The 10,528-nt window shown below is 36.3% G+C and overlaps 2 protein-coding genes across 2 annotated transcripts; both read left to right on the top strand.

The window, feature by feature from the left end:
• The first annotated feature begins 215 nt into the window (after positions 1–215).
• Positions 216–2,858, top strand: LOC113726485 (uncharacterized). Its single transcript, XM_072075701.1, has 2 exons — positions 216–381; positions 2,132–2,858. Exon 2 carries the CDS (start codon positions 2,139–2,141, stop codon positions 2,589–2,591), a length of 453 nt encoding a protein of 150 aa, XP_071931802.1. The 5' UTR covers positions 216–381; positions 2,132–2,138; the 3' UTR covers positions 2,592–2,858.
• A 642-nt stretch (positions 2,859–3,500) lies between these two features.
• Positions 3,501–5,284, top strand: LOC113726476 (uncharacterized). The gene is made up of 2 exons (XM_027250218.2): positions 3,501–3,806; positions 4,693–5,284. Exon 2 carries the CDS (start codon positions 4,700–4,702, stop codon positions 5,165–5,167), a length of 468 nt encoding a protein of 155 aa, XP_027106019.1. The 5' UTR covers positions 3,501–3,806; positions 4,693–4,699; the 3' UTR covers positions 5,168–5,284.
• Positions 5,285–10,528: the final 5,244 nt, after the last annotated feature.

Raw genomic sequence — 10,528 nt, 5'->3', positions numbered from 1 at the left:
ATAACTAAATCCTTTTCAAAATCAAATTCAAACTCAAACTCCATCTCAAATTCATTTAATAATCGAACTCAAATATTTATATAAATTAATAAATTAAATTCAAATAATATTTATAATTCATTAATATTAAAGTCGAACTCAAATCATGCTCACGTAGTATCTCAACACCAACCATTAGCCTCGTTCCACTCTTCAGTTTTTTGTCCTTCACCGTACTCGTCATTCAACTCTCCCTCTATAAATAATTCACATTTTCCACACTCCCTTCCGCCCCCCATCTGTTGCTACTACTGTTCAGTATTGGTCGCCACCTCTCCGCTCCGCCTGAATCTATCTCTCTCTTGTTTTCCGGGTCCTCCTCCCTTGCTGCCTTATAAAAGGGTAAGAAGAAAAGGGAAACTTTCTTTTCTTGTTTGGGATAGGAAGATCAGCGCAGTTCTTTTCTTTACTTTTTTTTTTTTTTTTGTAAGATTTCATTTCCGGGCTTTTTTTTTCTTTTCTTTTTTCCTTTAGGGTGTGCTTGCGGGCTTGCTTTATTTCTGTTTTTTGTTTTTGAGTTTGTGGACTATTTGTTTGTTTGTGGTTAGATGGAGAGATGTGGTTAGATTAGCTGAATTTTGTTAGATCCTGATTACTCCTAAATCAATCACGGCTTTTGGTTAATTAAATTTGACTATTGAGTATTTTAGGATCTAGTTGAGGAAAGATAAGAGCCCTTGTTTTATTTATTTTGACCGAATTAGAGCTGCTTTCTTGAATTCCAGTTTTATGGATTTTTAAGGTTGATGGTCTCACTTGGTACTGTATTAGCCAAGGTTTTGTGTGTGTGTGCTTGTGCCTAGAAGCTTTGGTATATCTTTGTTAAGTATCCTGACAGAATTATGGGACTTTTCCATGTAGTTTAAGCACTAGAATATAAGGCAATTCACTGGTGTGTTTCAATAGATATTTGCTGATTATCATGAATGTTTTCATATTCAAGACCCCCCTTTTGTCCGTGTGTGCTGATAAAGTTACTAGCTTTTTCCCTTTTTCCTTGCCCCTTTGCGTTGTATTGAGTGAAATTTCAGCCCTCCTCCCCAGGCCCTTCCTTCCATCACTAGTCTATCTGGCTTATGGCTATGTACGACAATAGACCTTGGATGCTGAATTACTTGTTTAGCGAACATAAATTGTAGTAATGAGTAGACCATTGGACAGGTTCTTGCTGATAATTATTGTTATGGTTTCCTTTGTCATTTGCCTGCGTAAGCTAGTTTGCAATATTACTGCATATCTTTTCTCCCGCGAATGGTTTTAATACTACTACAAGCATGATGGTACTTGTGCCCTAGATTGCAGATAAAGGTGGTAGCCAAAATTTCAAAACTTATTTCTCTGTTTCAATGTGTTGGCAAAAATTTTCCCTTTTCTGTCTCCATCCCCCTCCATACCTGGATCGTTCTTTTTCTTGGGTTGACATAGTTTGGCAGACAACGTGAATATCTGGCTTAATCTTTTGATAGGAAGCAAATGTCCCGCATCTTCTTGCTGTCTGTGTTTCTGAGTCCCTAGCACCAGTTAAGTAAAGCTTTAACTGGCGAAATGATACACATGGTGTCTTTCACATGGTAAAGACACAATATATGTCTTTCTGAACTTGACATGGAGCCTCGAGTGAAGAGCAGAGAGCTACTCCCCTGTTTCTTTTCATTGTGCTCCAGATAGCTACCGCCTTGATGTTATGAAGATGGAACATCATTTCCATTTCTGTTTGTCTGAGATAAGGCATACACAATATTCCTTACTCTGTTGTTCTTTTGGAATGTGTCCTCCCTCTCTTTCTCGTGTACGCATACAACTGGGATAGTTGCTGAATATGGTTTGAATCCTTCACTTCAAGGTTTTTGCATTGCTGTTGTATATTACTGTGTTGATTGAAACTGATTTACTTTTTTCCTGTACGGTGAGAAAGCATGATAATTTTAAAGCTGAGAGGTGGTTAGAAATTCTCTTTAGCTGTACTAAAGCGCCCCTAACCCCACCTCCCACCCTGCGCTTCCTTTTTGTTTGTGTCAATTCTATGTCTCATATGTTGTATATAGCCTTGGAGCAATGGCTTTGGACTGTATTCTAAGTTGTATATTTTCAGGTAAAAAATGGCCACCACCAGACTTCCAATCAACTGCATGGTGAGAGTTGCACCCCAGAACCAGAATTCAAGAGCCTTGATCAAAAGCCCACCATCCCTAACATCTGTTAAGAGCATCTCCAAAACCTTCGGTTTGAGAGCTAAACCTAATTTCAGGGCCTCTGCCATGGCAACATACAAGATCAAACTAGTTACTCCAGAAGGAGAGCACACTTTTGAAGCTGCTCATGACACTTACATCCTTGATGCTGCTGAGGCTGTTGGAATTGACTTGCCATATTCTTGCAGGGCTGGCGCATGCTCTACTTGTGCTGGGAAGATTGTTTCGGGTTCTGTCGACCAGTCTGATCAATCCTTCCTTAGCGACGACCACATCGAATCTGGTTATGCGCTGACTTGTGTGTCCTACCCCACTGCTGATTGTGTAATCCACACTCACAAGGAGGGCGAACTTTACTGAGAGTCCAGGTCATACCCATTAGCTTGCTAGGTAGATTGCAGATGGATGAATGTTTGGGTTTTGTCCTGAAGAATCATGTAAGGTTCAAGTGGGATTTCGGACACTTGTTGCATTTGTTTCTCAAATCTTTCTTTATCCCCTCCAACTGTTGATTTCTATGTATGCCATTGGGCAAGTAATTCTGGAGAATTGATACTCCAAGGGCAACTATATCATTATGGTATTATGCCACTGCCCGCAATTAATCATCAGTATTTTGGGGTTGAATCTTGTGAACTGCCTCAAGTATGCTTCTGTGTTGCTATGCCATTGCCAAGTGAGTCACATATGTTTGAGTCGGGTAATGCAAGTACATTGTGGTTGTCAAGAGCTAGGATTGAATTTTTCAGACTACTTGTTTTTGGCGTCTTAGCCTCCTAGGAAAGAACTGGCTTGCTTAGTCAGAAGCCAAAATACAAAACCTGATTCAGAGGACTTTAGGCAATTAAGTGCGGTCTTCTACTCTTGGTACTGCTTGCCTGCGTGAAAACCCAAGAATCTGTTCGTATGCAAGGAGCATGGATTTTTTTTTTGGATAATATTGCCCCATTTGTTTGATTGCTCTGATCTTTTGAAAAATGGTTGGTCAAGTTATTTCGTATTCCTATGAAATCAACCTCGAGGCTTTTATTGTGAATGGAGGGAGCAGTCGAATTTAAAGTAGCCCAAAGAATTTGAGTTTGGACTTTGTAGCGAAGAGTCATACTGGTCATAGTTTGCTCTTCCATTACCACACCCCCTTCCCCCCTCCCTCCTTCCCCCTCCTCTTAAAAACCCCCCAACGCAAAAAAAAAAAAAAAAAAAAAAAAAAAAAAAAAAAAAGGACTAGCATTTAAAACTTCACGAGAAATGTTATTTGTTAGTTATATTTTTATCATCTGTTTTATCATATAGTCTAATAAATAAAAATTATATAATTAGAATGATAGTTAGAGTGTAGCTAACAAAAATAGGAGTGCATAAGGACGTGCTTACAAGTTTGCATCCATTTTGAATGTGGATGGATATGGTGAATAAGGACATGTGCTTACGGCGAACTTGGGTTGGGTCACTGCTAAAGCATTGGTAGTAAGTGCTCTCAGCTGGACTCTTATCTGTTCTTGCTAAGCCACAGAAGACCCCTCCTCATCCGAGCCACATTAGAGCTGCAATCTGCTCCAAAACAATAACAACCCTGTAAGATTCAATGTCTCTAATGTGCAATTGCTATTGCTTCTCTGCACTTCTTTGCTCTATTTTACTTGAGTATTGAGTCAATCTTGTGCATTTTCATGTTTTTCAAAATCAAGATACGCGAAATTTATGATTATGTTTGTAGATGCAGTCAATTCTCTTGAGCAGTACTACTCCATATAGCTGTTGAAATTTAGTGCTGGTAGGAACCCACGATTCGATGGAATAATTCATACTGAAGACCCAAGAACGCAGCCTGCAAAACAATAGTTCACTCTGCTGACTGGTTTTGCCAGCTTGAGAAAACACTCTTTTAATTCTAAGCAGTAAAAGTATGCCTGATAATCTCACTGTTTTCTTCCTCTTTGGTACCCTTGTGAAACTTCTTGCCTAACCAAGCCTTGTACCTCATTGCGTTATCAATTGTTGAAGAACTTTGCAATTTTTGGTAGCAGTGAATGCAATGGCTGCTCTAGTACCGCAGAACTGCTCTCAATACTGTACCTAATGCTGCCAAGAAACTCCATCCTAGTTGGAGCAGCGAGACGTTTATCTTCTATTGATCACCAAATGGCCATTCTTTGGTGGATTATAATATCTGCATTCAGCCACTACCATTTCCAAATACTGATTTCTGAAGTATCTTTGCTAAAGTTGTCTGCTTTCTGCTTTGGCTTCAGAGTATTTGTGAACTGCAGCTTAACGCTATAAATTTACCAATCACTATAAGCTTGCAGATTTGGAAAGTTATGAGTTAGACTAGCTACATTTAATGTCTGTATTGAAAAACGGATGGTTGCCAAGAATCCAAGGGTACTGCACCTAATACTACATTAAAGATTTTCTCCTGATTCTCATTCATCTAACCAGCTGAAGATTTCTTGCACAGGTTAAAGATGTCAAGCTCAAACCTTAAACTTCCTGCGAGCTGTGTGTCCAGTAACCCACCCCTTAACCAAATTAAGAGTCCCTTTCTCAAGAGTCCCTCATCCTTAGGATCCGTAAGCAGCATCTCTAAAGTCCGTGGTCTGAAGGCTATGTCTGCCTCTGGTTTCCGGGCATCTGCCATGGCAGTATATAAAGTAAAACTGATTCAACCTAATGGTGAGGAATGTGTGCTTGATGTGCCAGACAACGCGTACATCTTGGATGTAGCAGAGAATAAGGAAATAGATATACCATTTTCTTGCAGGGCTGGTGCGTGCTCCTCTTGCACAGGCAAGATCGTTTCAGGATCTGTTGACCAATCTGATGGATCATATCTTGATGACAGTCAAATTAAAGCAGGATATGTGCTGACTTGCATTGCTTATCCGACTTCAGATTGCGTGATTTTAACTCACAAGGAGCAGGAACTTTTCTGACTACAAGTTCAGATTGGGAGTCATGCTTCAGGCTGCTATTGCATATTTGTCGAACAAGTAGATAATGCCTCTTGTGCATGATCATGATTGAACTTCAACTGACATTTCTTCATTGCATCTTCTTTGGTAGGCAGAAAAAGGAAGAGGGGTGGGGGTGCGCTTTCAAGTTTCAATCACATTATTTCCCCTTCTTAATCAGTAACATATTTTCCCTTCTTAATCAGAAATCATGATATCTGGGAACTAGATGGATGGCCAATCGAATTGCTGGCACGGTCCTTCAACAAACAAGTCTTTTCTCCATTTCCGTGAACTGCAACATTTAAAAGCACAGCAGAAATAACAATTTAGATGCCTAGTCGCGGTGTCAATTGGAGCAATGCTTGTCAAACTGGTTTCTAGAGAATTTTCAATGTTTTAAATAGGTCTCCTAGCAAACAAATAAATTACAGTCTTTAAAGTTTGAACTCTCAAGATTGATAAAACATTTGTCCAAATGGGGACTTAAAGAATGCACAGAAGATTTAACTTATTCCTTGGTCTACATACCCTTCACCCCATAAACATATTGTTCCCATCCCCCCTCCCCCCATGTCTAGTTTATTGTGGAACATAATATTCACGCACCATTGAGAATGTATTGATCTAATGACTAAGATTGAGACTTCAATAATTAGGGTTTTTCAGATTTAAATCTGCTTTTCTCTTCCCCACTTTTTATATTTCGTCCATCCCTAGCTGAAAAATGAAAATAATTTTTTTTAAAAAAAAAACTTCTTTTCCATGTACAACATTTATGATTTATTATCAAATTGAACATTGTATATACCATTTATTAATGTTCTCAATTTAAATGTATTGCAGCTGAATTGGAGTTATCTTTGTTGTTTGTGCCGCTTGGTCAAAAAATGCCTAGGAGTTCCAAATTGGGCCATTTTTCTTATTATAACTAAGACATAATCATCTAAAACCCAAATTGCTTCCTAGAAACATTATTCTATTCAATTGAATTCTGACAGGCTGAAACCCAACTAGTTCACGAATTGTAAAGAAGTTACAAACTGCGGCCTCCTCTGTAGTTTTGGGTTGCGTTACGAAGCCTGGCCCAATTCGGTAAATTCATAATAATTTCCAATTCGACATATGTTGAAGAGCCGGCTGAAAAGTTTTCATGCATTTTCAAAATAGTTTTACCATATTGTTTCCCCAGCAGGGATTTTACTTGACAAAGAATCTAAATGAAATCGGTTTATTGAAGAAAATATTAACAAATTTCCGCGAATCATGCAAAGAGATGAGGAGTGAATTACTTGCATATGCTTAATAATCTGCTTATCCATATTTTTCCACTCTAAGACCCTGTTTGATAACTCAATTCAGCATTTAGACTTAATGTATTCAGATCTTAATATGTTCAGATGCGTTCGATAACAAAAAATTGAGCATCTGAATTAATTAAGTGGCACTGAATATTCTAAACAGAATTTGCTCCCAAAATTAAGTAATAAGTTATTCACTTATTACTGAGTCTGATGTACACTCAAATGTATTAGATTTAATACTTAATAATTCAACAACTTAATGGATTCAAATTTCAGATTTCAAATTTCAGATTTCTGTTTTATCAAACGCACCCTAAGTCAACCTACTAATCCCACATTTAACTCCTCCCCTCCCCCCCCATCCAAAAAAAAAAAAAATTCACTTCTCGGTGATTTGAATCTTGTCAAAGTTATCTCATTGAATTTCTAAATGCTAAAGAATATATGGTCAATTTTCAAAAGTAGTCTAGTACCATCTCTTTCCTACCGCTCTAGTTTTTGACTCATGGGCACTGCAGAGTCTACATTAGTGTATTTATTTACAAGAAAAGACAAGGGCATAGGAATAACATATATTGGCCTTGAATTTATAACTTTTGGTAAAGTTTGGATTGTGACTTAGGTACGTTAAAATTATAATATATTTGGGAAGTGGCCAACTGAGACAGCTTAGACGTTATCTTGGATATCAAAAGCCACACATCTAAACTCAGGCCCATAGAACATTGTTGAAGAACAAAAAGGGTCCAACTTTACCAATTTGAGACAAATGAATTGGTTGCTAAAGTGATCAGAATAAGAATAAAGCTCTCATTTGTGACATTGGCCGAGAAAAAGTTGAGGAGATAAAAAGTCTGAAATGGCATGCATATCAATGTTATACCCTTTCATGAGAACCCTTTTGTAAAAGGGGCCTTTCTTGGCCTGACGATTTTTGTTCTGGTCAACTACAAGTCCAATTTGGGGACTAAATCAATGCACAAGATTTACTTCAAGAATCAAGTGGGCAAGTTTTTCTGGGTCCTAATGCGGATTTGCATCTGACATGCGAAAGTATCTAGTCCAATTTGGGGACTAAATCCAAGTAACAACTTGAAAATGCTAAATCAATGCACGAGATTCACTTCAAGAATCAAGTGGGCAAGTTTTTCCGTGTCCTGATTCAGAATTGCAACTGGCATGTGAAAGTGTTCATTTGGGGACTAAATCCAAGTAACAACTTGAAAATGGTAAATCGATGCACAAGATTTACTTCAAGAATCAAGTGGGCAAGTTTTTCCGTGTCCTAAGTCAGAATTGCAACTGACATGTGAAAGTGTTCATTTTGTTCAAGTGGACTACTAGCCCAATTTGGGCACTTGATGCACAAGACTTGCGTCAGGAATCAAGTGGGCAAGTTTTTTCTGTGTCCTAATTCAGAACTGCAATTGACATGTGAACGTATTTATGTACCTCAAATTCAAATATTTAGGCCTTGCTCTCAGTTACTCCCTCCGTCCCACTTTAATTGTCCTGTTTTTCTTTTTCGTCTATCCCAAATTGTAGTCTACTTTCCAATTGAAGAATGTAAATTTTCCTAAAATACCCTTATTCAATGTAAGTTGTTGTTACTATAAAATTACCCCATTTAATGAGAGTTGATTCTTTTTTTACTATCAATTCAAGTTCCCATAAAGTTGTACTCTATTTAATGTGAGGGTATTTTACAAAAATAGCAATCTAAATTTACTTTTCCAACAAAGTTAACTACTTTTTCTTAAATTGTGTGAAAAAAGAAACAGAACTATCAAAGTGGGACGGAGGGAGTACTTTAAATTTTACAAAATCTGATTATAGATAATAATCAGAATCAGCAAAAGCTGCTCTTTAGGTGATTTTATAGATATTAGATTTTTTTTTTGTCATTAAAAAATCTATAATCAAAATACAAAAGCAACCGAAAACATCACAAAAATTGATTATCCAAAATCAGAATCTATAATCAGTTAAAACAATTAACGGAGAACAGTCCCTTAGCAAAAGACAGGTCTAATTAATGACCACATTAGAAGTTCGTTTAAGAGCTTCAAAAGGAAAGATGACTATATGTTGGCCAGATGTGTTACAACGTTGTGATCGAAAGAAAATGCTGTTTCTTGCCTTTGATAGGTATGAAGCCAACTAATATATTTTGTCTGATCACAATTAACAGTCGCCAACCAAAGGGTCAGAAAGGAATAAGAGGTTGGCAGGTGAAAAAAGGTGAGGTCTCTTGTACCCTTACAAGAGCTCATTTCAAAGGAAGTGACTTTTTGTTATTTGAAATGTGAACAAAAAGAGTTTCATTTAATTAAGCAAGTGGCTTTTGTTTTCTTTAATCTACTGATAAATTCTCACGTAAGATGATGCCTTATCTACTGAATCGACAGGCCTAGTCAGATGCTAAGTGCTTTTCCATCGAATCCCTTGATTAGTGTAAGAGATTTCAAAGTCAAATCCACGCTTTTTTTTTTTTTTTTTTTGTCAAATCCACGCTTATTTGGTTATCATACTTTTCACCCAAGATTAAATATTAGTTTCTTACATTTCATTGTGAACCTCAAAACTTTTTAATGAGATGTGAAATGTTTTGAAATAATTAAGTTCATGTGTATTAATATATTTGTCAAATAAAATATTCTCAATTGATTTTCTCAATAACTTGAAGAAAAAACTAAAATTTTGAAGAAAAGTAGAAGGATTAAATGAAAAAAATAGTCACTAAATTATTGATAATTTCCCGTCGTAGTCACCGAACTCTTCATTTAGCCAAAATGGTCACTCAACTAATAGAACACTGCATTTTTTTTCACTCAACTAACAAAAACATAATTTTTTTTTATCATTCAACTAATAAAAAATGTACATTTTTTTTTGTCCAAATATATATGTTTCAATCAATTGATCGAATGACTAATTTGGACCAAGAAAAAAAGTTCAATAGCCAATAAGTAGAATGCCAAATTTGTCACGAAAGAATTAATGTCCAAATCTTGCCATGCCCTTAGCCATCATCCTAGTGATCGAGACTTATCTGTGGCTTTGAACATGTTATGTTTGACCAACTAAAACTTGTGTTTCATTTTTTTTTTTTTTCAAATTAAGTGCCAAGAAAACGTTTTTCTTCCATGCAGTCAAAGTTGAATTTGAACGTTATCCACTTATACCTCTTTAAAAAAAAAAAAAAAAAGGAGGAATTTGATTCTTCTAACAGCCGCTATTAGCCCTCCTTAATTGATTGTCAATTAGGCCCTTTAGAATAAAGTGGTGCATGGTGTATATTTAATTCTATTTATTCCTCAACCTACCCATTGAATTCTATTTTTGAAGATTCTACCCACATTTTCTGACCAAAATGTCACAAGGGTTTTGATTATAACCTCGGAAAATTCAAAGGGCAAGTTAGGAGCTATTCAAGAATCAAACGTTTGTCTGAGTCATCCAAAGTGTGATCATAGTAGGATAACAATTATATATAATTAGTTAAAGAACAACTTGAACTTATTTACTTTTGGAGAAAAAGGCATGACCTCTTGTTTTTATTTCATATATTTATAATCACTTTTACAGTTGTTAATTTTATGTATTAGGCTGAAGTCCACTAGAGTCCCAATCTTGCTTTTGGTAAATTAGACACTAAGAAAATATTTGAAATTTTTTTTTTTTTTTATCTAGAGGGCTTTGTTTTCTTTCAAGTCAGTCCCTTATGTATCTTAATTTTTTTTTCTCCCTCCCTAGAATAGGAGAGTATATGTATTATTGTTTTTCCTTAGAACGCTGCCATCCATTTGTTTTCTCACGACCAATTAATTTACAAAAAAAAAAAAAAGAATGGTGTTTTTAGTATACAATTTAACAATTACTTCTTTTATAAATGCACGTGTAAATACTGTGGGAAATAACAGAGAACCTTTTCTACGTACGTTTCTATAAAATTAGCAAACTTTGTGTCCCAATTAAATACGGAATCAATAGTTAGGAAAAGTGCAGGACGAAATGAAGAATGGACTAGACGAAATGA

The sequence above is a fragment of the Coffea arabica genome, chromosome 1c (assembly GCF_036785885.1).
Source record: "Coffea arabica cultivar ET-39 chromosome 1c, Coffea Arabica ET-39 HiFi, whole genome shotgun sequence".
NCBI classification, from domain to species: domain Eukaryota; kingdom Viridiplantae; phylum Streptophyta; class Magnoliopsida; order Gentianales; family Rubiaceae; genus Coffea; species Coffea arabica.
Note: the sequence above shows the minus strand (reverse complement) of the source record. Positions and strands in the feature narration are given on the sequence as shown.

Coding starts and splice junctions, on each gene's coding strand:
- LOC113726485 (XM_072075701.1), top strand. CDS start 2,139: ATGGCCACCACCAGACTTCCAATCAACTGCATGGTGAGAGTTGCACCC.
- LOC113726476 (XM_027250218.2), top strand. CDS start 4,700: ATGTCAAGCTCAAACCTTAAACTTCCTGCGAGCTGTGTGTCCAGTAAC.